This window comes from Gadus macrocephalus, chromosome 3, assembly GCF_031168955.1.
Source record: "Gadus macrocephalus chromosome 3, ASM3116895v1".
NCBI lineage: Eukaryota > Metazoa > Chordata > Actinopteri > Gadiformes > Gadidae > Gadus > Gadus macrocephalus.
Genome location: NC_082384.1, coordinates 22,403,461 through 22,431,333, shown reverse-complemented (window position 1 = coordinate 22,431,333; position 27,873 = coordinate 22,403,461). Strand labels below are relative to the sequence as shown.

General features: G+C 48.1%; 1 protein-coding gene across 1 annotated transcript; it reads left to right on the top strand.

Moving 5' to 3' along the window:
• Positions 1-56: 56 nt before the first annotated feature.
• Positions 57-27,428, top strand: adcy9 (adenylate cyclase 9). The gene is made up of 11 exons (XM_060048047.1): positions 57-3,889; positions 16,886-17,052; positions 17,521-17,625; positions 18,182-18,420; positions 18,926-19,028; positions 19,273-19,481; positions 20,637-20,796; positions 21,598-21,746; positions 22,276-22,305; positions 22,996-23,287; positions 23,459-27,428. The coding sequence occupies exons 1-11, from the start codon at positions 1,963-1,965 to the stop codon at positions 24,431-24,433; spliced, it is 4,356 nt and encodes a 1,451-aa protein (XP_059904030.1). The 5' UTR covers positions 57-1,962; the 3' UTR covers positions 24,434-27,428.
• The last annotated feature ends 445 nt before the right edge of the window (positions 27,429-27,873 follow it).

The following is a 27,873-nucleotide window of genomic DNA, read 5'->3' as shown; positions in this document are numbered from 1 at the left end:
TGTATTATTTTCTGACTGAAGCTCACTCTCACTCCACTTTGGGCACCCACCCACCCACCCACCCACAACAGCTGGAGAATCTCAGAGACACGGTCTAGGAGGAAGATGGTGGTAGCGTATACGGTTGACTTTCCTTTTCACGGATAGACCGAGGAACACTCCCCGGGGCACAAGCACTCCCGACCCGCGAAGAGTGGAGCTGTACCCTGGTCAAAAAAACAGAGCCGATACCACCAGCACTGAACGGAAGAGGACAAAAGCTCACGGTAGTGCTGTCGGGAATAGAACAGGCATGCCACCCCCAGACCTGAGGAATTCATGGAGATAAGACAGCGCCGTTGGGGGAAGACTCCTTGTAGATAATGGAATAAGGGAAACAGGATCAAGGGTATCGTCGCTCTGGGGATATAAGGTCCTCTGGGGGGAGAGGAGGAAACCGAGTCTGTGCTCCACCACCACCACCACCACCAACACCACCACCACCATCCAGAAGTAAACCCAACCGGGTCCCTGCTCTGTTAACGCAGGAAATACGGCCTGGGAAAAGTTTGGGAGCTTTTGGAGGCAGAGAGGGGGGCTATCGCTGACGTTTTGTACGCGTTAAAAGCATTCAACTTCGAGCAGAAGGACACCTTTAGTAGCTGGCACTTCATATTATTTATCCCCGTCCTTCAACAGGCATATAACGCGAAGGAATCCATCCGGACGTGAGATATGATTCGAGTTGTTGTTCAATGAGTTTTTTTTTATTTGATCAACACTATTTATAGACTAGCCCTTTCCGACTGGGCTGTTCTGGTGTTGTTTTGCCAACTCCTGTGCGCAACAAGTTGGATATAGCAGCTCACAGAAGCCAACTTATTGGGATAAAAACAGCTTGTTTTTTGTTTTTTCGCACCATTTGCTCTTCCACCTCGTCCTTCCACCCTCTTGCAAATCGAAACGGGAAGGAATAAAGGGCTGGAGTCTCGGAGAGGGATTTCAGGAAAGGACGGGGCTGTGTTGGTGGGAACAGGCCGCGGACGTCCACTCACACTTTGGATTTCTTCCACTGACAGGGCCTAGTCAGGGTTGAATGTGGATTATTTAGACCGACGAGCTCTCAGTGCTGTCCGGGTGTCTAACGTGAATGCGGTGTTTTGTTTCTCTGTGGAAAGTGTTTTCTTGGAGTACATTGCAGCATGTCCCTGGGCTTGAGGGCGTTATTCGAGGGGGGGAAATGAAACTACCATTGACTATTTGACGCGTGTGGTTTGATGAGATAAGAGGGACCCTGTTTGAAACTGTTCCTTTCGGCAAGTCGGGGGGGATGTAGTCGAAGACACTAACAACCGCTGTCAACACTTTGCACAATTAACAACTTTGGGGACATCATGAAGCCATGGACTTGAACAGTGTTTTTATTCTCAAACAACTATTTTCCAGCCAGGCATATATCTTGCAAGTTGCAATGAGGGAAGACAGTCAATAATATCAATGAGCTTTGGATGTTAAAACCCAGTGTTTTGTCAAGAAAAATGTCCAACGTCGGAGCAGGAAAAAAGGCTGACTACTCGTATCGCGTTAGCAGAGGAACGCGGGATTCGACTGGACAGCTCACGAGCCTCCGGAGGGACTCGAGCATGGAATGTGAGTACTGACGTAACGCCGTGCTCGGATCATGAACTGCTCGGGAATCTGGAACAGGCAGTTTTATATGAGTGAGTGTGCAGGCTACCATTTACGTAGTCAAGACGTCCGTGCCTTGCGTACGACTCACGCACTTTGATTATTCAAACAAACACATTGGCTCTCCCCCACCACAACCCCTTCTACCCCGTTACACACCACCGCGCTCCCAGTTCCTCCTCACCTTGACAGATGTGCCCATGCGGCGACCACACGTCCAGTCTAATAAGCTGAGCGCCATCTTTTATCACTGACCCTATTTTCGTATTTTCAACCCGCGTGCCACTGGACGTCATGGCCACTTTGCAACATCACAGACGGCTTCCCATTCATGGCACCGAGGTCCGCTGCGAGCCGAAATACGAGGGGGCTGTGACCGTGCGGATTGCCAACCATGCGTCACAGCCGCATCAACAGGAGACTGTTAAGGTTGCCAACAGTGGCGGCGGAGCGGGAGGAGGCTCCGGCGCGGTCAATAAAGTGAACCCCATCCTTCATAAGTACAGCATTTCCTCAAGCTGCAGTTCCGGGGAATCTGGGACGAGACCCAAGTTCATGACCACTTTGAGGAGATGGAGAACGTTGCCGCCCCTGTTTGAGCGCTCGGCAGCCCAGTGCTGGGACCCCAAGTTTGACTCCTCCATCCTGGAAGAGGCTTGCCGAGAGCGGTGCTTCCCCCAGACCCAGCGCCGCTTCCGCTATGTCCTCTTCTACCTGGCGGTAGCCGCCGCCCTCTGGGGGGTGTACTTTGCGGTGAACAACGACCGCTGTGACACCATGACGTACCTGGCCCCCACGGCCGCCTTCCTCCTGCTGCTCTGCCTCCTCTTCTTCTTCACCCTCACCTACCTGTACACGCGCGTGTACTCCGGCACCTCCCTGCTCCTCATCGTCATCACCTTCGCCTTCACCCTCGCCCCCCAGATGGAGACGGCCCGATACTTTGACCTGGAGTGGGGGGAGGGCGGAGGCGGGAACGCCACCCATCCTCCGCCGCCACCGCGTACCCTGACCTCCGCGCAGGCGCCGTGCATCTCCCCGGTGGGCACCTTCTCCCTGTGCATGGAGGTCCTGCTGCTGCTGTACAGCGTGCTGCACGTGCGCCTGTACGCCTCGGTGCTGCTGGGCCTGCTGTACTCGGTGCTGTTCGAGGTCCTGGGGCTGCTGCTGCTGCTGCTCCGGAGGACCCCCGACGTCGGGGCGGCGGCGGCGGCGGCGGGCGCCGGCCCGGCGTCGGACTGGGACACCCTGCGCTGGCTGGTCCCCGGCAAGGCGCTGCTGCACCTGTGCGCCCACGTCATCGGCATCCACCTGTTCATCATGTCGGAGGTGCGCTCGCGCACCACCTTCCGGAAGGTGGGGCACGCCATCATGCACGGCAAGGAGCTGGAGGTGGAGAAGGCGCTGAAGGAGCGCATGATCCACTCGGTGATGCCGCGCCGCGTGGCCGACGAGCTGATGAAGCAGGGCGACGACGAGGGGGGCGGCGGCGGCGGCGGGGAGAACGCGGGCAAGCGCTACTCGGCCGGCGCCTGCTCCACCTCGGCCGTGATGGTGGGCGGCGGAGGGGTCGGAGGGGGGCCCCCCGGGGCCGGCGGCGGCGGCGGCGCCACCAGCCCCAAGAACCACTACCACAAGCGCAAGAAAACGTCCATCCCGCGCGGGCAGATCATCTTCCGGCCGTTCAACATGAAGCGCATGGAGCCGGTCAGCATCCTGTTCGCCGACATCGTGGGCTTCACCAAGATGTCGGCCAACAAGTCGGCGCACGTGCTGGTGGACCTGCTCAACGACCTGTTCGGCCGCTTCGACCGGCTGTGCGAGCTGACCTGCTGCGAGAAGATCAGCACGCTGGGGGACTGCTACTACTGCGTGGCGGGCTGCCCCGAACCCCGGGAGGACCACGCCTACTGCTGCGTGGAGATGGGCCTGGGCATGATCCAGGCCATCGAGCAGTTCTGCCAGGAGACCCGCGAGACGGTGGACATGCGGGTGGGCGTGCACACGGGCACGGTGCTGTGCGGCATACTGGGCATCAAGCGCTTCAAGTTCGACGTGTGGTCCAACGACGTGAACCTGGCCAACCTGATGGAGCAGCTCGGCGTGGCCGGCAAGGTGCACCTGTCGGAGGCCACGGCCCGCTTCCTGGACGACCGGTACCAGCGGGAGGACGGGCAGGTGGCGGAGAGGGCGGGGCAGACGGTGATGGAGAAGCTCAAGGGTAAGGCAGCAACCTCTATTTCTTTCATTTTTTTGTCATTTTTATTGAAGAGTGAGATAGACGTGAGGGTAGGGGAGAGAGAGGGGAAGACGTGCATCAAAGGACCGTGTGGGCAGGAATTGAAGCCGGTTCGAGGCCGTCAGGACTGGGCCTGAATGGTACGCACTCTTCCCCGGTGAGCCCCAGCAGCCCCAGTTTCTGTTGTTTATCGTTTGATGTCATGGTGTCGCACTGAATGTGTGTGGGTTCAATTATCACGCCTTCTTTAATTGAAAAGGAGATTTTGATGCTCTTTACGGTAGTTCTGCACAACAGTCGGGTGTTCGAGTTTTGCCGTTCCCCGCCAATTCCCTTCCATTCCATCCGATGACACGCACCCGCCGGGCAAAGATCTATTTTTAAACTGGTCGAACCACTAAGGTCACATACAGGAGAGTGCGAGACAAGGCGTTGATTGAGTTTCAGCGGGACAACCATGTCGAGCGCGTCACAACCGTGGAAACCCACAATGTCCAATCAAGTGAACCAGGGCCAAGGGAGCCAGAGAACACTGAAAGCTAAGCCCCTACCATTGTACACTATGTGACCAGCTAGTCCCACTAACAACGGTCTGGCAGCAGATGAGATGCATTGAGCGGAGATCAACAGATTAGGTAACCACAAAACAAAGAGTGTTTGGATCTGTGTTTCGTGTGCAGGGATCGTTGGCAGGCTGATATACAAATGATCATTAATAAAGAACTGGTTATATATAACTGGGTTATTTGTTAATTGAATAATAGTAATTGCAGTGAATAGACCTATTCGTAATATATTGTGACTGTGTTGTTTGGTCCTTTTCTAAATAATTTAATAGTATGTGTTTTATCGTTTGTTTTGTGTTATACACAACAATGTATAACACTCTACAGTCCCAGCCTTCATATATTCCACATTCACTCATTAAAACCCTTTTTATAGGATGGCACGTTTGACCCATGGCTGTGGGATGTTGACCATTGTTTATGCCAAGCTCTGGTGCTCTGGTGTGCAAAACCGATATGTGTTTTGGCTGTTTAGCCATAGCAGTCTGTAAGCACCAAACAGACTCAATCTCGCTGGCTTTGTTTGCTATCTCGGCCACTTGCCTGGCTTGAGTGTTTGTGGGCTGGAGATAGGGGCTTATAATAGGTTGTGCAAGTATGCCTAACTCATCACATCCTATTGCTGCAGGAGGTGACTGATCCTTCATGAATGGGGTGTGTGTGTGTGTGTGTGTGTGTGTGTGTGTGTGTGTGTGTGTGTGTGTGTGTGTGTGTGTGTGTGTGTGTGTGTGTGAGAGACAGAGAACGTCAATGAATAGGAGTAAAGATAATAATGTTAAAGCTACAAATGCCAGTTGAGTTGAACAGAAATGCTCATTTACATCGAAAAGGTAAATGAGCATTCGGTCCCGAAAGGTAACTGAAACATATTTTAGTAATTTTAGACTTTACAGGGGAAACACAAAGCCATTGTTGGAGATGGATCTTAGAAGTGGGCTAGGTGCTGACAGGCAGATAGTTAAAGTGTGGCGCCCCTGTGTTGCACCTCACAGTCCCCTCTAGTGGTGGCCCTTCGGCCAATGGCAGATCGTGGGGGCCTCTTTTCTGGGTGAGTGGGTGCAGTATGCACAAGCACACACGGCTCAGAGCAATGTCATCGCATTTATATCCCGTCAGGATTCTCCTTGGTAGACGAAGAGACCAGTAAGGATTTAAAGCCGGGTTTTTCTGACCGCTGGGAAAGTCTTGCTGATTTATTTTAGAAACTGGCATCCTATTTTTGGACTGGTTCTGCCTTCTACCATCTTCCCATCTTCCTTGAAGATGGGAGAATAAATCCTTATTACAACCCTGGTTTGTCATCATAATTAAGTTATGGCAGCAGGACATCGCCGGACCAATTTGCAGATGTGTATTGGTCTGGAACCTCTCAGTTAATTTTGGGTTTTCATGGGGGCGCAGACCAAACTGCCTCTGGATGCCATTGGATGGACCTACAACCAATCGGAGCGATAAAATGTGTCGCACATCAGCGGCAGCCATCTTGGTTGTTTATGAAAATGCATAAACAACCAATGTGCTCCTATTGGGCGCCCGTCTTCGCACTAACCCGCCCCATGTTAGATAAACGGTTGTGATTGGTGCAACCTAGGACTGCTGGAAATCTTTCCTAGCGAGGGGGGGGGGGGGGGGGGGGCAGACGCATATGCCAGAGCAAATAAAACATGAGCTTGCAGATTCGTCTGGTTCCCAGGCTAAAGTTATGTTGAAAGGCTGTATTAATAGTTGTATTAATAGTTGTATGCATCGTTTATGTTCTCAAACAAAACATGATACGGAGACACAAACAATTTGTCAAATGTGACGAATCTGTCCCTCCGATCTGTGTCTCGGAAAGTACGGGGTCACAGCAGAGTCACTCGCTCTTTGGTGTCTGACGACAGCCCGGCCTGGCTGTTCTGCTCCGTGTGAGTTCTTGCTGATTCTGTCATACTGCCTGCTAAGGACCTCTGAGCTGCGCAGGCCCAGCTATGCATCTGTCTCGCTTAGTCACTATCCATCGCCCATCACCATCCGTCCTTGTCTATCATTCATCACTACCTCTCACTATCCATCCCTCCCTTTCAATCATCACTGCCCGTCATCCATCACTATCACCATCACTATAATCCATCCCGAACATCAATCACCATCACCCATCACTATCCTCCATCAGTATTAGGGCTGCTCGATTATGGAAAAAATCATAATCACGATTATTTCGGTCAATATTGGAATCACGATTATTCTTGAGTTTGAAATCATGATGCATTTATTATGCATGTCTCTCCCAAAAAAAACGTTTTTAACCGAGAACTTCGCCTTAAAAAAATACACTATATGGTCAAATAGAAAATGTTAAAATCTAAAACGATGTACAGATATTTATCCAGCTTTTCCTGCACTTTCTATAAAACATTTAATATATATATATCGGAAACTCAATTATGTTAGTTTTGTGATCGTTTGACGCTAAAATCAAATTTGCGATCAAAATTTGATTAATCGCCCAGCCCTAATCCGTATCATCCATCACTATCCATATCACTATCACCATCCATCACTTTCTATCTTAAACCTGCTTTGTTTCACATCGCATCCCCCCTTCTGTCTGAAGAATGTCTATCTCTCTACCTTTGTCTTTCTACCCGTCTGTCGGTCCGTCTGTCTTACATGCTTGCGCTTCCTTTCTCCGCTTCAAAAGGAGAATTGGATGTCAGGGAAGGACCGTGGAAGTGTTGTCAGTGGTGGAGGAGGCGACGGCGCACGCGTCCGCCTGGCGGGGACAGGACGCCCAGTGCAGTGGTGGACAGTAACGAGTACATGTAATTCGTTACTGTACTTTAGTAACATTTCCATGTATCTGTACTTTACTCAAGTACATTTATTTGGTAAGACTTTATACTTTTACTTCACTACATTTAAAGCGAAAATTATTACTTTTCACTTCTTTACATTTACAGAAACACTCGTTCCTTACTCGTTCCTTTTTTATTTTTAATAAAATACCAAAAGGTCAAAGTGTATCGCGACTATAACCAATCAGCGGCAGCGCCCAGTATTACTTTTAATACTTAAGTATTTTTGAAGGCAGATACTTTTGTACTTCTACTCAAGTAAAAAAATGAGGTGAATACTTTTACTTTTACTTGAGTAATATTCAATGCAATGTAACTGTACTTTTACTCAAGTACACAATTGGTTTACTTCGTCCACCACTGGCCCAGTGCTCACGATTTAAAGCCCTGTCTGTATTTGTATCTGGTGGCACATGCAGCGCGTGTCGGCATGCACGGCCATGTGCTCGACATTTGGCTGTTGGCTTTTGGTGTTCATTCAGTGACCGTCAGGGCTGTGCTATGCGTGCCGAAAGCACCAGGGTCAATGTTTACGTGGGCTTGGGATAGGCATTGAAGCTTTAGTATTTATTTATGGCTGGCAGTGCTTTTATGACGCATAGATAATGTTCTTGTTTATTGACCCGATGTTGACCTTGAACCATTGCTCCTCCGGTATCACAAACTGACACACTCATGCACGGCGGTGAGCGCGTACACAAACAGCACACCCCAGATATCGCCACGCCACGTATCTATAAAGGCACGTGTATATGTTGGCATATGTTTCATCATTGGCCGTTGTGAATCAGAAAATATTATCGAGATGCATGCGTCTTACATTTAATTAGCGTATTGTAAATCTGTCCTTTTGTCATTGGTAATTACTTTGAATTACCAATGACAATTGGTAATTCAATTAACAGTGAATTTTTAAGTGCATTAAGTATTCAATATAAGTTGTCAAAATCTCTTATCAACCCAATGCTACGGATCGATGGCTGAAGAGTGTCTCTGTACAAATATTGGTGCTGTCAATATTGGCCAGTTTTTATTCCTGAACAAACATTGAAACAAGGATTAATACGGGGGGGGTGTGTGTGTGTGTGTGTGTGTGTGTGGGGCACGGACAGACATCGGTGCCTCCAGGCAGTTTAGCGCTGGGCTAACTCAAACGTGTCATCCAAGCATGCAGTGGGAAATGCAGAGACCTAGAACCGTGCCACAGCAACACAATGAGCAAGACCCTGAGAGTGTTTGTTTGTGTGTGTGATGGTTTTTATAATGGGCATTCAGGCTCCCCGGCACACCAAAGAGATCAATAGGTGAGTGGGTGAGTGAATGGACTGGGTAACCGACCGCAGAGGTGAGAACCGTCCAAGGGGACTGCTATTGAAGGCCCGCAGAGAGAGGAGGAAGGCAGTGTGTGAATCCAGAAGGAGCTCACTGTGTGAGTGTCAGAGCGCTGCTCAGGACTTGAGACATCCGCCGGCAGAGTCTCATCGCGCCGGCTGTTGTATGCTGGCAGGCCTCTCTCTGTGTGTGTGTGTCTGTCTGTGTGTGTGTGTGTGTGTGTTGGATATCCCTCTTGCACTTAAAGCACAAGGGGACACACGAAAAGATATTGACGCACAACGCATGCAAACGCACTCACTCCTCCTGACACATTAACACCGACGAGCAGTTCCAAAGAAATACGCCGTTGAGTTCACTAAATGGACTCTTTATGGCGTAATGATTAACTCTCGTGCATGCGGGTAGTCTCTCTGCTTCTTTCTCTCTATCTCGGTCACACAGACGCACACGCAAACACACTTGCGTACACATGTCTTGCATTCCATTATTCTTGGTGTCCTTTTCTCTCGCGCTTATGCTTCCTTTCAACTTCTTCTTGCACATTTCATCAGTTTTTTTTATTTGTCCTTTACTCCCTCACTCCACTGTGTGTGTGTGTGTGTGTGTGTGTGTGTGTTGGCCTCTGTATATAGTGGAGATGAGACGAGTCTTTGCCCGGAGGCCCCCCTGCCCCAATATGGTGTTGTTTAGCCCCCTCTGGTACTTCCCCTGATTGGTTTGTGTGGGAGTGTTTCTTCAATGCGGGAGGTTGGAGGTCAACTGAAATGGCCGTCCCAGGCTCTCATCTACCTGCTTTTCTCTTGACACACACACAAACACACCCATACACTGCATATTTTAATCATTACTTATGCATAAGCATAATACATAATGACTAATGTGCTTTGTACTCTTGATGAATCAAATGGTTCGATGTTCGTCGTAATTGACGAGTTTGGCCCGTCCAGCAAGCGCGTGTGTGTGTGTGTGTGTGTGTGTGTGTGTGTGTGCGTGTGTGTGTGTGTGTTGGTTCGGCCCCTGTGTGTCGAGGTTCGAGTGATATTCCAGGGAAAGGTGTGGATTTTAGAGTCCCCATGCATTTGCCATTTGTCATTTATTGATCTAATAAATAACAGCCTTGTGTGTGAGACCATAATAGAGACTATAATGGAAATATATCATTGATGTCTTGTGGTTGTAGTTGTTTGGGTTATTTCCTACAGGGCTTATGAAGTCGTTGTGTTGACAAATCGCATAGCGACATGCCCTTTAATGCAACGCAACAGTGGTCAACAAGGTTAGTGTTTAAAAAAGTAGTATTTCCTGTTGCTTGGCTTGTAATCTGAACTCTTGCACATTAGTGTATCCTGCTCTCACAAACCTCCCCTTTAATACAAAGTGCTTTTTAAATCATGTCGATAAGAGGCTCTTACCCTGGACATATGTCCCTATTCTTAAAGTCTAGCGGCAGATACCCTGGCTTATTCTGTTACTTATAGCATTAGGTTGTACCAAAGACTATTGGCTTGCCATCCTTTTGGTTAGAGATTACAGTGAAGGGTATTTCTGAATGTATATTTATCGTGACTATCCCAGAATGCATGACTACATGATTAATTGCACGGTAGAACGTGGATGATGCTTTGATGCGTCGGGGGACCGTTCTTTAGTTATCCCAAATATTTCCCCTTCTATGTTATGCAATAAATGGCATCTGGTAGGTAATGTTCAACTATCCACAAACCTCTCACCAACATATTGTCACAGTGTAGCGTGAGACCCTTCAGTCTAGATGACGGGGCTTTCGTCGTTGTTTACGGAGCCTATTGGGAATCCCTGCTCCGTCTGCTGAGCTGAATGGGTAGAGATAACGCTGCCTACCTTCACCTTAGCCGCTACTTGACATTTCGCCCATTTGCACTCATGCTTAGTGTGTGTGTGTGTGTGTGTGTGTGTGTGTGTGTGTGTGTGTGTGTGTGTGTGTGTGTGTGTGTGTGTGTGTGTGTGTGTGTGTGTGTGTGTGTGTGTGTGTGTGTCGGGAGATGAAGCGGAGCACACGATGAACAATTTGCGGGGTCAAAGGGTAGAGGTATATACTTAAGTATAGCGGGACCTTTGTGAGGCTCTGTGTGTGTGTGTGACACCTACAGAGGCAAGGTCCAAAGCCATTCAAACAGTCGACTATGCTCTTCCTTCATAATGACCCTTGTATCATTTATGACACACACACACTCACACTCACACACACACACCTCGGACTGTATTGCAACAACCACATTCTTATTCCATATTTGTTTTGCGACAGCTAGAACGTTCGGTCGGTCAGCACTGGGCAGCGCTTTGTGTGCGTCCGTGTGTGTGTTTGCTGACACGCATATTTGTGTGTTGTAGTATGACCGGGATAGCCTCGGGACTACTGTGATGACAATACTAAGTGTAAGGGGAAGCCACCTAGACGCTGACATGGTGAACACGGGACGTTGGTAATGGGTAGAGGCGGACGGATTTGTGGTGAAAGAGCAGATGGACTTCTCCTCTCTATCTTTATCGTATCATCTCCTCTGAAGGCTGGATGATGAATGGTTCACTTACAGGCGTACTGTCGGGAAAAGCTCTTGTCGGACTTTTGATAAAAAAAAAAAAAAGTTTAATTTACTCAAGAAAAGAAGGAAAGCGAATTAGGCGGCGAAGAGACAAAGTCTGTTTTCTATTCCTCTTTGGCTTGGTGTGTCTGAAATGGTGGGGGAGGGAGAGGTCAGAAAGAGGGAGGATGAAGAGAAGGAGGGATGAAGGAGGCTAGGGGGGGGGGGGCAGGGGAAAGAAGGACGCTTCCATCAGCTTGTCCAAATATGGAGCCATCTGCTGCTAGCCCAACCGGCCCGGCCTCGTTCCCAGCCTCTGGTTCTCAGCTGGTCGGGCCTCTGGTTCTTTACCGGACCAGGCTGTGGTACTTAAGGCCCGGCCCGAGCTGGGACACTGGGGCAGTGGCAGGGTGGGGGTTTGCTTGAGGACGACGAAGGAGGAGTAGAGAAAGGGATGAATTTGGGGGGAGAAGTGAAACCAGGAGGAGCAGTGAAGTCGTGTGAGGGGATGCAGAGAGGCAGGCATGGTGGAGACGGTGTGCGGCCTGGGGGTTAAAGGGACGTGAGAGACGACATGGCTAACGTCGGGCGGAGAGAGAACAGAAACAGAAATGTCAGAGCTTGGAAAGAGGAGTGGCTCTTTTATGGAGCCGGAGACAAAGTGAGGGAGGAAGAAAGAGTTGCGTCTTTTGTCGCTCTTTCAAGTTGCTCCGGGTGTCTTTGGTCTTTTGTCACTCTTTCAAGTAAACACATGGAAACACAGGAATGAGGAAAACCAATGTTTCCAGCTCCGAAAGGTCTCTCGGTCTCTCTCAGTCTCTCGGTCTCTCGGTCTCTCTCTCTCTCTCTCTCTCTCTCTCTCTCTCTCTCTCTCTCTCGTGTGTTCTCACGGAAGCATGGTTTCCCATGGGCGACGGGGGCGACGGGGGGGGGGGTAACTCCTGACCCAGGCCCAGGCCCTTTTCACTAGGGAGGGTATTGATCTTGTAGCTAAGAGCCACCCTAAGGTCAAAGGTCACATGACAGGAAGTGAGGACTAGTCTGGACTCGGGCATCGTGTTCAGTTTTTTTTCTCCGTCTTCCAGGAATGCTGGCAGAGGGGGCGGTGGAAGGTTCTGTTGATGGGGGTTCAGCCTTATGGGTGTAGGTGTGTGTGTGTGTGGCGAGGAGTTACTCCATGTATGTCACATGCAGTCCGGGCATTTCCTATTCTCCATTCTTAGGAAGAGTGGGAGAGAGAGGGTTTCTGGAGATGTTTTGTTATGTCCATACACAAACACTTATACCTTATAAATCTTCACAGCTTATCAATGAACATTGATAAACTGTGTGTGTGTGTGTGTGTGTGTGTGTGTGTGTGTGGATTAAAGCATTTGCATGCCTGTGTCTTTCTAGAACATTTTTGTGTGTATTCCTGTTTCTGCATGAGTGTAGTTATGTGTGGTGTGGTTTTGTCTTAGTATGCGTGGGTGTATCCCAGTCGGTGTGTGTGAATTGCAGTGTGTATGCCCGAGTGTACATGTGTGTGTGTGTGTTGTAGTTTGTGTGTCTTGGTGCATACATGTGGAATGTGGCGCCTAAGTCAGCCCAGACAGGTCTCCCCGTTCCCTCTTCTCCATTCATGTATTGCTTCCCCTATCTTCATTCATGCAGTCGCTCCCTGCATCCTGAACTGGGGGCAGCAGCAGTAGGGGAGGGACTTTTCTCTCTCCAAATCGGCATGCAGTCGCGTTGGTGTTGCACTGCATAGGGCATGCAGATAACTGGCAACAAGTGATCAGTATAGTTCCCTCTTAAAAGTATGCATATTTAATTATTTATACTTCCTTGAAGAAGTATATCGTGAGTTACCAAATATATATTTTCCTCTTAAAAGTGTTCATATTCATAGTATTGAATACTTCCTGGAAGAAGCGAATTGCGGGTGTCTTGACTGTACAATCCTTTGTCCTAAACATTCATTCATACATTCATTCATACATTCAATCATGCCTGAAGCCAGTAGGGGATCTGGTATCCATGCATCCTACAACCCCTTGTGCTAGTTCCCAGACAGCACTGCTGCCTTGCCTAGGGTCCAAGCATTATGCCATTCTTGGCCCATGCTAAGAGTTGCTGTTGCATTGAGAAAATCCCATGATCCTCCTGTGAAATGAAAGACTTTAAATGGTGAAGTCATTTATTGATCCAGGTGGATGTTTCTCTTGTTTTTAATCCCCTGTCTGGTCCATTGTGTTTGTTTGTTTTCCGTCTTTGTCTTCATATGCTTGAATATCAGGTGTGTATCTGTTTGTTTATACGCTAGTATTTATATGAGCCGGTATCTGTGTGTGTGTGTGTGTGTGTGTGTGTGTGTGTGTGTGTGTGTGTGTGTGTGTGTGTGTGTGTGTGTGTGTGTGTGTGTGTGTGTGTGTGTGTGTGTGTGTGTGTGTGTGTGTGTGTGTGTGTGTGTGTGTGTGTATGAGTGCGTGTTCCATCCTCTAGGCAGCACTCGGGAGAGATACTGACACCAGCACTCTAAAGTCTCAACGCAGCTGGACAGGGAACATAACACACTATTGATCCTCCACTCACAAGCACTGGGTTGAGCAGTCAAAGTTCAACTGAGGACACAAACACACAGGTGCACGCACAGACCCACACACAAGTGCGTGCCAATGCACACACACACGCACGCACGCACGCACGCACGCACGCACGCACGCACGCACGCACGCGCTCCGCAGAGCATGGCAGAGGCCATTAGCTATGTTACATCAGGGCTACGGCCTATGCACTCTCCGTTGTATAACTGTATAAAGCAAACCTTCCTTTCATGCTTGTGAGAGCTGCTCAACCTGCCATGTAATCTGGCAGTTTCATGGCACACTTGTGGTTTATCTCCAGGGAACTTAAATTACTCCATGCACTTTATAAATGTTCTGCTCTTGGTGATTGGTATATTCATAGCTATATACATATGTATGTATGTATATATATGTATGTATGTATGTTCATTTGTTTCCAGCTATGTATTGCCAAATTGCTCCCTATGCAGGTTTAATTGCAGATTGGATTACACCTGCCGCATGCCCACACAGAACACACTGTACTGCAGCTGTGTGCCATCACAACGTGTGCCCTGTGTAAAGTGTGTATACGGCGCCCCACACAATCCATTGTAAGATAAACCCAAGCACACGACAGCCTCCCCTTTCAAACATGTCACCCAAGAATGAGGTCATTGTTGTCGGTGAGGGGCAACATGCAAGCCTGCCAGAGAGGAGGTGAGAAAGGGTTTGAGGAGGAATGTGGGTTATGTAAGTCGTCATGTTGCTCCCTTCTAGGTCACTACCGTGTCCCATCACCCCCCACCCTCTTAACAAAACAAGCACAACTTAAAAGCTGGGGGGCCTGAATGTCCCTCACCCTGGTGTGTGTGTGTGTGTGTGTGTGTGTGTGTGTGTGTGTGAGAGAAAGGAGAGAGACATTTGGACGTGAGAGTGACCGAGCGAGAGAGGGAGGAGAGACATGGGCAGGAGAGAAGCTGACTCAGACACATGGACTAAGATTGGCAGGGACAGAAAGTGCCATCCTTCCATGCCATTGCTGCAGCGGTCTGTCTGGTTTGTTGAACACAGAGACGTAGTTGGCATCCATTTGATCCCCGGTTGCCTCGTTAATAGAATAATTTCCAGAGACATTTCTGGATGGAGGATCATTTGGGAATGCCTGAGAAATATTATTTATGGTAATTTGTATGGCTTGTTTGAATTGTATTTTTGCAGTCACAATCACTCCTTTTGTTATACAATATATGTTATAATGCTGAAATATTCAAAGCTGGTGGAAATAATAAGCATTGTTTAACTTCAATGGGCCTAAATTGCATGAAGTGGTTAATGAATGTGTACCGCTGACATTTCAAGCCAGAGAAACCACAATGTTTCCAACACAATAACATCTGCAATATGAAGCTAAAGATAGAACGCATTTTTCCACTTGTATTGGAATCGGAGAGGCCGTTCATTCATTACTTATGACCTCAATCCATTGTCAGTCACTCGGTCACTTATTCATTCCTTGAAGTTGGTCATGGGCGACCAGTAGCAGATTATGTGTATGCGATTGTGCATGTGTATGCGACTGTGCATGTCTATGCGACTGCATGTGAATGCGTCTATGCATGTTATGTGCATCCGTGTCAGTCTGTCTGACTCACTTGGTAGAAAGAGGTCACAATTCACATGTACGACACACACACTCTTCTCCCGAGCCGTGACGCACTAACACACTTCTCTGTGACTGCAGTGGAGTGCTCCGGAGTTAGATTTTCACTGGCTGGCATAATTTCACGGGAAGCTATGCAATTTCCCTCAATGCAAAATGCACCTCTCAATGGCGTGTGTTAACAGTATCCCTGAGAAACCTGGGGAAGGTATTGCATGTGAGGTGTAACAGTAACGAGTTAGCTTCTTCCTTCCTTACCTCCTAGGTGTTTGTCCCTTTCTCCCTCCCTCCTCAGAGCCTCTGGGTCTGTGTTGCTCTTAGAAACAATATCGAAAGGAATGGATAAGTGGATGCCTCTCTGGCATTACGATCTAATCCTTCTTTAATGCATTGTTCTTCTCTTGCTCGGTGAACAGGAGGGCGGATACTATGTCGACGCATCACCCATGCTGCGATGTGATGTTGCTTCTGATGCTATCGCCTCGTGAAACACACAATGCTTGTGTTACCTTAGTTCAGACTTTTTTTTGGAGCTGCCGCTCCATGTGCTGCAGACGAGAAATGACTTCTGTGTGCTTGGATTCCTAATGTTCGGGATAAAGGTGGATTGGCGGAACAGATCATGATCACTTTGGTGATTTGTCTACCCCCCGGGAGTATGAGCCGGTTTGATTGTGATACATTGGTGGCTGACTTTTAAATCCAACATGACACCAATCTGCGGATTGCCAGTCACACAGGTACGGCAATGATCAAGTGGTGATTGAAAGTGTCTTTAAAAAAAATAAAGACTGTTGACCTGGAAAGAGCTAAACTGTTGAACTGTGCAGTGCTAGAAATGCACTACCTTTTAACAGGAATCCATCACCTTTAAAGCCTAATACATGGCAGGAGGCTTACCTGCTCAACAGGGATTTCAATGCGGCACACCGGTGTACTTATTCATTTCAATTGCATAGAAGGGAATATCCCAATCCTCCATAAGCACCTAGGCTTGATGCCACCCGCTGCTATCTGAGCCTAGCAAGGCTATGCTGGCGTGTGTTGTGTCATGCTAGCACCTGCGGTTCGCTGTGTGGAAGCAGGTCAGGTGTGTGTGTGTGTGTTTGTGTGTATGTTTAGGCTGATAGTGGCTGGCCCCCAGCCATGCCTCTAATCCAATGTTTGTGTATTTTTCTTGTTGGCTCATTTCTCGTAGTGTGGGCTTTTGAGCGTCGCTTACAGCGATACAACACGGGTCGTATTTCCACTCGGAGCTTATCTGGCGGACTGTGTACATGAAGCTGCTCAGAACGATTAGCAAACATCGTATACAGCCAGTATACCGAATCGTTATCGACTAAAACAAAGTCGTAAATATAACCGAGCGGCTGTTGGAATGATGATTAATAACCAACCGTTACTCGCGTCCACTTTGACCATTCCTAATAAATAACAATGTGATAAAATGTGTTTTCCCTCCCGTCCCAGGACTGAAGACCTACCTGATCTCAGGACGGAGGCCGGGCGCCCCCTGCGGCTGCTGGCCAGACAGCCAGCCGGGGGCCTGCGCTGGGCCCCACACCCCCCCGGACCTCCTGGCGCGGGGCGGGGCCGAGCCCCCGCCGACCCACGGCCGCCCAGACAGAACCCCAGGGGTACGTCCCGGGGGTGACCTCCACAGCGTGGTTGTCGTTTACAATCCAGGCCGTTCGCCGGCGCAAACGCAGAGAACGAGTCGGAGTAATGGCAATCGAGACGTGTTTGTAAATAACTAGTGATCGACCGATATTTGCGTTTTTTACGTGCATCGGCATAGGCCATATTTTTTTTCGCCATGATTTACATTCAGACAGTTCAATAAATGTTTTTTTTTTTTTTATTGAGTCTTGTAATATTTGTTATCATCATTGTGTCATTTTGATGATGTAAATTGAGGAAGCCAAAGCAGTATCGGCTCAAGAAAATCGGCAGCCAGCATCGTTCATGGGCCAAGGCTGATGAAAAGAAATCCACACCGGTCGATCCCTATAAATAACAAAGCTTTCCGTTGCGTGGCGGCTGTGTGCTGGTGTTTTACATGTTTTAACCGTCGTATCCTTTCCCTCTCTGGCTGGGTTCTGAAGCCGGCCAGGGGCTCCTCTAGCACCGGGCTGTGCCCTGCAGGAGAGATCGGTGACGAGGCACCCCTCAACGGCTGCCAGGGGGAGCACAAGATGGGTAGTGCCGAGGTGTGTACACACACACACAGACAGAGGGCTATTTGAAGCCAGTGGTACACTATTGATGCAGACAGAAGTCAAGTGGCTTTGCTGCTGTGTTAACTTCAGGGGTGCATTCCATTAGTGACGGGGGTCACTAATTCCCCCCTCCTCTCCATCTCTCCTTGTTAAACTCTCCATCCCTCCCATCCATCTCCCTCTCCTCTTTCTCCCACTCTCTTCTCTCTCCCTCGTCCCTCTCTCTCTCTCTCTCCCTCGCCCATCTCTCTCTCTCTCCCTCGCCCATCTCTCTCTCCCTCGCCCATCTCTCTCTCTCTCTCTCTCTCTCTCTCTCTCTCTCTCTCTCTCTCGCCCCTCTCTCTTTCTCACCCCTCTCTCTTTCTCGCCCATCTCTCTCTCGCCCCTCTCTCTTTCTCACCCCTCTCTCTTTCTCGCCCCTCTCTCTTTCTCACCCCTCTCTCTTTCTCACCCCTCTCTCTTTCTCACCCCTCTCTTCCTCGCCCCTCTCTCCTCTGCCCCCGCTCTGTCTCCCATCTCTCTCCCTCTCCCTCTCCTCCCTCTACAGTTCAGCCCAGCCTGCCACGGCCCCCGGGCTGCCAACGGGCTGCTGAGCCCCCTCTCCCTGGAGGGCGTGGTGCGAGCCAGCCGGACGTCCCTGTGCGACACGCTCCAGGAGAGGGAGAAGCAGACGGGCGCGGGGACCAGCGGCACGGCGGCCTTGGACCACTCTGCCCTCCTGCTCCGGGCCGAACAGCCGGGGGAGAAGAGCGACGCCCACTTTGTGGAGGTCATCCGCGAGGACAGGTCCGTGTCCCGGGGCTGGTGGAGTTTCCTCCATTTTAAATCCACCCCCAATTGGAGTTAAATGAGATGATCAAATGGAACGACATGTTGTCATTCATACCAAATGTACTTGGGTTGAATATGAAACTTGCGGAACACCACCGATTTGGGAACTGTAAACAGACCACAGCCACTTACTGCAAGTGTATTTGAATGTAAAGGAAGGAGAACTAAAAGCTAAAATGAATTCTGATATGAATGAATAAGCTTGCGCTATTATCGCACAAATTTGAACAGCCTTAATATATAGAGAGATAAGATACACGTATATAAAGAGATGGAGAGCAGGAGACCAAGGAATCTCAACGGTCTTTTTGACGTGACAGCAAGACATGGATCGTGTCTTGGGTAATTGATTCTAATAGGAACCCACCAGAGAGCATTTCGAAGGAAATCCCTCTGAAATAGAATTTGGTTTTGGCTTTTAACTGAAAAAAGACTCCTACTCTTCTGTCGGTCTGTGTAGTTTGATGAAAGACTACTTTTTCAAGCCTCCCATCAACAAGATCAGCCTCAATTTCCTAGCGAGACCCCTGGAAAACGCCTATCGCAGTAGCTACCAGAAAGAGGTACACACACACACACACACACACACACACACACACACACACACACACACACACACACACACACACACACACACACACACACACACACACACACACACACACACACACTCTCTCTTAGAACACACCACTTGTATTTAACTTCTCTCCATTATCGCAAGTAAGCACTGATTTAACGAGCTAGACGACACCACAACGCCCCCTTGTGTTGAGTCTCTGCCCTCCACCCCCCCCCACCCCCACCCAGGTGAAGACCCAGGTGCGCGTGCAGACCTTCGCCTCCACCACCTTCAGCTCCTTCCTGGACGTGCTGCTGAGCTGCTTCGTGTTCCTGGCTCTGACCCTGGCCTGCTTCCTGCCCGTGCTGGTGGGCTCGGCCCCCGCCGCCCCCGCCGCCCTGGCCCTGTCCCCCCTGGCCGGGCTGCTGGAGCTGGCCTCCCTGGTGCTGTCCATACGGTGAGAGCACACACACACACACACACACACACACACACACACACACACACACACACACACACACACACACACACACACACACACGAGTAACAGACGCACGCGCGCACACGTAAAGACACAGACACACACGTAAAGACACACACACACTCGCGCGTAATAGACACCAACACACACACTAAAAATACACTATACACGCAGACGTAATACACGCACACACAGGTTACGACACACACGTAGAAAATAAACACACACACACACACACACGTAACGACACACACACACACGTAATAGTCGCACGCACGCACACGTAAAGACACAGACACACACGTAAAGACACACACACACACTCACGCGTAATAGGCACCAACACACACACACACACTAAAAATACACTATACACACACACACACACACACACACACACACACACACACACACACGTAAAGACACACACACACGCGTAATGTACATTTCAAAGACACACACACACCCGTTACCTGACAATAATAGACAATAGAAATGTAAGAGACAGTTCAATGGATTCAAGAAAATACCATTCACTGAAGCTGCACACACAGTTAAAGATGTGTCCCAAAATATTTCCCATATCACAATGTGAACGACACTGCCGTTTAGGCCTCAGATCAGTTTTAATCTTGCATATGATTAGGATGCATGGACACGCATCATCTGCATACGATGTGAGGGTGGTTCTCGTCAGTTTTCCTGCTGCTCAGTCCTGTAGCCTCGATCTCAGGGGAGGCCTATCCTATAAACCTGTTTGTAGGTCAGATCCACCACCTGTGCTCACCCAGACGATGCAGACAATAGCCTGTGCCGAAGGGGAATTCCTTCTGGCAGCAGACTGGGATTAGCCATTGATTGCCCAGGTGGTGGAATTAATGTAGGCTAGGTTGCTTGCTTGCATATCTTACACTTATTTATAATTATAAATGATTTGAGTTACTTACTTTACTTTATACCATAGTTGCAATCAATACACACACACACAACATAGAACACACCACACACCACACACACACACACACACACACACACACACACACACACACACACACACACACAGGGAGACGGATCAATCACGTTATCCTATCCAGACATGTATGCCAATGCTAAACTGGTCTGGCCCTGCAGGATGGTCTTCTACCTGGACTCTGTGATGCGCTGTACCCGCACCCTGCTCAAGGTGGTCTCCGGCTGGATCCCTCGCCACGTGGTGGGGGCCGTCCTGGTCTCGCTGCCGGCCGTCTCCGTCTTCTCCCACTTCCCCTGCACCGAACGCCTGCCCCTCCAGGTAACGGCCCGCCGCTCTGACGGCACCCCCACACGGGGTGGGAAGACAGACGGACACAAAAAAGTGTGTGTGTGTGTGTGTGTGTGTGTGTGTGTGTGTGTGTGTGTGTGTGTGTGTGTGTGTGTGTGTGTGTGTGTGTGTGTGTGTGTGTGTTATGTAGACGGTGCTGTCGATGGCCATTTCTATTAGCAGCTCTGCATATATTAATAACTGGATATGTGCGTGAATGTGTTTGCCCCCAAGCAGTTCTTTATTATATAATTCTACGACACTAACATAACACGGTGGGCACTGAGGGGACGGTTATGTAGAGCGGTTAAACAAAGTGAAACCGGAGCTAAATTGTAGAGGAACTATGTTTCTGTATTGAGAGAGGAGAGAATTCTGCTTTATGGTGGACAGCACTTTTAGACACACTATTATGTGAGTGTGTGTGTCTCACTCTGGATCAATGACAATCGAGATTCAGTGACTCGATTCCTAAACACTTCCTCGAGGCCTGGGAGGGGCGACTTTAGCCAGAATGCCTCTTTTCCGTCTGAGTAGTGATTCAAGAGTTTTAATTTGTCACATGCAGTGAAATATAAAAAGAAATGCATAGCAAATAGCAGTAATACATTTAAAGCACTAGAATGTTATAGCAGCATGTAAACACTGTAAATAGTGTAATGGTTGAAGAAGTGACTGTATACAATGTTGAATGTCTGTCAGGCCCAGGAAGTGTTCTGTGAGATTGTCGGTGTCAGAGAGAGCGTGTGGGTGACTCTTGAAGTTGACTCTTGAAGGTTCCCTTGTGTGCAGGTGACCATGTTTCTCTGCTGTGCCACTATCCTGGCCATCATCCAGTACTGTAACTTCTGCCAGCTCAGTTTCTGGATGCGCTCGCTCCTTGCCACCTCCACCGGAGCCGTGCTGCTGCTGCTCCTCTATAGCCCCCTCCGAAGGCCTGGGTGAGTAACTGCAGCCAACATGCTCCTAGAAAAAGACCCACATTATCATGATTAGAACGGAGCGATGGCATTTAGATGATGGTTGATGCCCACCAGAGGAAGCAATGTAGAGCCCCATATTGATTGATTACCAGTATTTATTGACTAAAAGGGTAGCATATCAGATTATTGGGGCTTGAATTGCAGGTACTAGAATTTTTTTGGCTGAAGGAGCAACCATCATGGTTGTTGTTGACGAGAACATATGTCTGTGCGGCCAAACATGCAGACATTTCACACGCACACTGTGCGTGTGCGAGGTAACATTAGCTCATGTAACCTCCTGCATTTTCTTCAGTACATGCTTGGATAAGTCATTATTATAATATTCCACCCTCCTATTGTTTCCTTGGTTAATGGTGTGTGTGTGTGTGTGTGTGTGTGTGTGTGTGTGTGTGTGTGTGTGTGTGTGTGTGTGTGTGTGTGTGTGTGTGTGTGTGTGTGTGTGTGTGTGTGTGTGTGTGTGTGTGATCCCTTTGCACTCTTCCAGGACCGGTAATAACAGCTGGCCGACTCTTGGGTGAGTGTCGCCATGGAAATAGAAGTTTGATGGATGAGTAACATTTGAGGGGTTGAACGGGGCCAAGAACCCCCTTTTATGTTTTTCATGATCCCTACTCTTCCTCTCTCTCCCCCCCCTTCCTGTAAGCTCTATCCTGTCTGTCACTTACACATACTCTGGCTTTTTCTCGCCTTCTCCTCTCTCCCCCCCTTGCTCCTGCCAAGCTGTAATGGCTGCTAAATGTCAGAAGCAGTGGGAATGACTCACACAGCCAGAGCCAGTTCCCACTGGCCTCTGGTATCAGCACTGCTTGTTAGCTTCTGTGCGGCAGAGGCAGTTGGAGACTGCCCTCTCCTTTGTATTTTGCAGCTTTTTAGTTGTAAGGTCTTTGCTGAGGCATAAAACGACGGCACAGTCTTGCTCGACTGTAAGTCACTCATTTGCACTTCGCATCACAACTTTCTTTCCCGTTCTCCTTCCTTTCCCTCCTCCTTTTCTCGTGCTTCTGTTTTTTTGTCTTTGGAAATTTGGAAAATGCTTCCTTTTCTCATTTTTTTCAACAGTTGCAAGGGAAGGAAGCATGGATATTTCGTATATTTCTTTGACCATATCATCTCTTGATCTAAGGGTTCAATCTTTGTCTTCATGCAATTTCATGCAGTCTCTTCCTTATTTTCAGGCTCTGACCTCCCGTTTGATTCTCTGCAGGGGAAACCTCACAGCACTGAGTGAGGCGGACTCAGCCCAGGCCGCCCCAGACCCAGCTCCTGATCCGGGCCTGAGTCCGCTCGACTTCCTGCTCCATGAGGCCATCTTGGCCTTCTTCCTGCTGCTGCTCCTGGTCTGGTTCCTCAACCGGGAGTTTGAGGTCAGCTACCGGCTCCATTACCACGGTAATGTGGAGGCTGACAAGCATCAATTAAATATCCAGAACATGCGTGACCAGGCTGAATGGTTGCTGGGCAACATCATCCCCATCCACGTTGCCGAGCAACTCAAGGTTGGTTTTTTTGCCTCCTTTTTCTTTCTTTCTTTTCTCTTCGAACCCCAAATATTCAAACTACTTACTCAAAGCCCAAAAGCAAAAAGAGGCAAATTACAGCTTTTCCTTTTCCTCGACATCAAAGCATTTGTCCACTTTCCCACTGCCCTTTCCCCGTCGCTCCCCCAGCTGACCCAGAGCTACTCCAAAAACCACGACAACGTGGGGGTGATCTTCGCCAGCATCGTCAACTTCAGCGAGTTCTACGAGGAGAGCTACGAGGGCGGCAAAGAGTGCTACCGTGTCCTGAACGAGCTGATCGGGGACTTCGACGAACTCCTCCGCAAGAGCGAGTTCGCCAACGTGGAGAAGATCAAGACCATCGGCGCCACCTACATGGCAGCCTCGGGCCTCAACGTGCAGCAGGTGGCGGAGAGCGAGGACGCCCACCCGCACGCCCACGTCCGGGCGCTCTTCCATTTCGCCCTGGAGATGATGGGGGTGCTGGACGACTTCAACAAGAACATGCTGGGCTTCGGCTTCAAGCTGCGCATCGGCTTCAACCACGGGCCGCTCACGGCGGGGGTGATCGGCACCACCAAGCTGCTCTACGACATCTGGGGCGACACGGTGAACATCGCCAGCCGCATGGACTCCACCGGGCTGGAGTGCCAGGTGCAGGTGAGCGAGGAGAGCCACGGGGTGCTCCACTCCATGGGCATGGAGTTTGACTACAGGGGTACCGTGAACGTGAAGGGCAAGGGTCAAATGCGGACCTTCCTGTACCCCAAAAGGGAAGGGGGCGACAGCCGGCCAGGGAGCCAGGGAAAGCTCGGGGCCGGCGGGATTGCGATCGCCGGCGGACCTTCTCCCACTGCGGACGCAACGGATCGGCGTTCAGAGTCTGTCGTCGAGGCGACAGGGCCACACCCTGGCCACGCTGAGCCCAAGGAGGCAAGGGAAGAGGGGTATAGGGACGCAGCACACCCTCCTGGGCCTTCCCCCCTTCAGGGTCCTACCCCCCCGAGCCCGGCCGCACTACAGCCAGAACATTGTGCCCCACAAGTGCCCTTCATGGTCCAGGCACTTCAAGAGGCGAAGGGTGAAGAGGAAGAGGCCGATGAGCTCACAAATCTGAACGAAGAGTTCTATTCACGCCTCTGATCCAAGCCCCCTCCCCCCACCCCCCCCTGCCCTCCCTACTGCCCTCCAAAGTCCTGTCTTAGGACCGGACAGCCTAGGTGCCGTTGTATGGGCAGGGCATTTCTACATTAAAACATTGGTTTATGTTTTGTTGCTATATTTTTTCACAAAAGAAGAGAGTATATTGATCTTATTGGTGGGATGTTGTCCCTCGTCGGTTTGAAAGCAAACCTTAGCTAGAGTAATGAAAATAAGTGCTACTAACCTTTTTTTCCAGTGGAATGTGACTTGCCGCTGTGTTGAACACAGACAAATAAACGACAGATATGTCTGAAAGAGATGGGGGGAGGGGGGGGGGGGGGTTAGAAGGAAGTACTTTTTGCTATTCTACTTTTTCTTTTGTCATTAAGTGCCTTTCAGAACAAGAACCATGGACTCATCTAACATGACTATTGAGCAAACGAAGAAAAATACATCCGGGCCAATCCCCTTAAAGATGTAAAGTAAAATGCTGTGGTCTCTTAAACCATAAGTTTAATTTTTTTTTTCAATGAAACGTTTGTTAAAATGTATAATCTTACCATATTCGTTTGTTTTTTTTACTTGATTGAAGTTTTTACTTGACCTAAGGGAAAAGAATGAGATTCTATAAGAAAGTGCCATTAGTGTGTGAGTAGGTAACGCAGGGAATTCAAGGGAGAATAAGGGAAATCACAACAAGCAGTGTTATTTATGTCATTCTGTTTTTGACACGAGAGATTGATACAGTATTCACTTGTGCCACAGTCTCGAAAGCAAAGGGACGTACTAAATAGGGCTCTGTACATTTTTGCTTCTACGCATCTAAATGCACATTTGCGCACAGGCCTTGCACAAACAGTGTTTTCTACGACCACTTGTTATTTAGTAGTCGCTACAATTAAGGCAAGCTTTTCCATGTCTAATGCAGCAAATGCGCTCAGTAGCACAAGATCAAAACTAGATAAGGGAATGTAAGGATAAGAAAGTAATTTCCAAAGGTGATTTCATCATGAAAAGCCCCAAGGCACTTTAAAGACTGTTTAAATGAAATGGTAAGTGACAATCGATGAGCAGGACTGATCACAGGCCGGACTGCATACCAGGACAGCCTCCATCACAGTTGGACACAGAGCACAGAATAGATTATAAATATGGAGTTCACATCAAGGGTTGCTTTGTGCTGTGTCTGAACCGAGTCCTGGCTACATGTTTAGAATTTTGACACCTTTGCTGGTAAAACAAAAAATAGATTTAATCAATTACTGATCATTATCTGCCTATATATGTGTACTTTGCTTTTGTGTGCATGTGTGTGTGTGCTTGTGTGTGAGTGTGTGTTGAGTTTTCCTCAGTCACAGCCTTCTCCATCAATGCTGTATCAATATACTTTGAATGTGCCACTTTAATTGAATGATTTAATGGTGCAATGCATCATATCATGTACTTTTGATGTTTTTTTTTTTTTTTTTTTTTTCATATTCTTGCATATTTTATATAACTTGTGACACTATGGGGGTAGATTATGATTGTATGAGTAAATGTTGCAGCCTGTGCGGTCTTGGCTGCAACATTTTCTCAAATTCCATCTTTTCCCAATCTTTCAGTTCTGTCATATTCCCAAAACATAGATTAGTGTGGTGATGTGCCCATGCAATAACTGTTATCCCTCGCTGTGTGTGTGTGTGTGTGTGTGTGTGTGTGTGTGTGTGTGTGTGTGTGTGTGTGTGTGTGTGTGTGTGTGTGTGTGTGTGTGTGTGTGTGTGTGTGTGTGTGTGTGTGTGTGTGATCAAAATAAGCAAATGCATAAAAATCCCAACAGCGAATACATGTAGATATAAGGTCTAGTTTCAGTTCAACAAATATTTCAGAATTTATTGAAAATGGGGAACTTGCTGATCCTTGTTTAGCTATCCACTACATTTCCATTAAAATGAGGAGGGAGAACAGAAAAATGCACGAGAAACATGAACGTCAATCATTTCAGTTCTGTATTGATTTGAAAACTACTTGTGGTTTGAATGGGTTTTATATATGTGTGTATAATATATATGCATATCACTGCAAAGTTATAGATTAGATAACCAGTTTATGCAGATTTTCTAAGTTAAGAGCTATTGGCCATATCACTCCTAGACATGAGTAAACTTTCTATATTTAAATCAAAATGAAGCTATGATATCAGCCCTTAATATGATGAAATTATATCTCTGAATATACCTTCAGGCAATTTGTTTTGACTAAGAAACAGTTCATAAAAAGGTTGAAGAATAATTAATAATTACGCAAGACTTCTCGCCCCAGGCAGGCTTTTCAGAGTATTTTACACTAATGAAGAAATCTCCCATGCCACCAGGACTTCATGACTAACCTTGATTGACCATTTCACCCACCATTTTTGCCCATGACAAAGTTGTTCGACTTAAATTGAAAGATATAAAAGTACAATGTGTGTGTTACCTTTCCTAATGTAGCTTTCATGTACCCTAGTGTGTTACCAGAACACAACTGTTTTTAACCTGCCAGTGTGAACAAGGAATGTCCTGGATCAGTGCCTTTTGACCACAAACCATGGTAATCATCCGCGTGTGTAAAATGCTTTTCTCTTGATCGTAGCAGCCATTTCATATGCCTTAAGGCATCTATATGTCGTGAGTTGTATGAAAACTGTCATTCACTGCTGGGTTTTTAGTGATGTACGATTGTAATCAAAGCCGAGCTCTTCTGCGTTACAATCACAGCAGTAATTGACCTGACATGATGACGCTATTGCCCTGGTGTTTGTTTTTAATGAGCTTTTTTCGATTACCCTGTGAAGTAATCCAAATCCTGTTAATAGTTTCTCTCTAAGCAAACCCTGATTTGGGACAAAACAATTATTTATATCAGATGTAGGCCACGTGTACAGCATGTAGATTTAACTTATCTATGTGGGCACATCACCACTCCATCTATAGCTCACATCTGTACACAGAAAAATAAAGAAAGATTAAGTAAATGTCTCTGGCCCTGTGGTCTGTAAAGGTGACTTTTGGAGAGAGTTACATTTTGTGCATGGGGAAAAATGATGTGGAGAGATTACTTTTCATACCTTTATGAGTGTGGAGCATATGAGAGAGACAGTCACATAGTTGCAACATTTTGTTATTTTATTTAGTTAGGTCTATTGAAACTGGATTGAGTGTATTTTAACATTTGGAGATGGACCACCAAATTACTTTAAATCATTATTGCTTAGTCAATGTTTTTGGGGGAAGCACAGTAACCATTCAAACTAAAAGACAACTCTAATATGTATCTTATAATACCTATATAGAATCAAAGTTAAGGAATTCGGAGATTTACCACGCACATATCAACAATGTGGACAATGTTCAAATATTTTCAAGACAACCTGTCACGTCATTTATATATTCTCGATGAGGTCTAGCTGGTGGTCCACG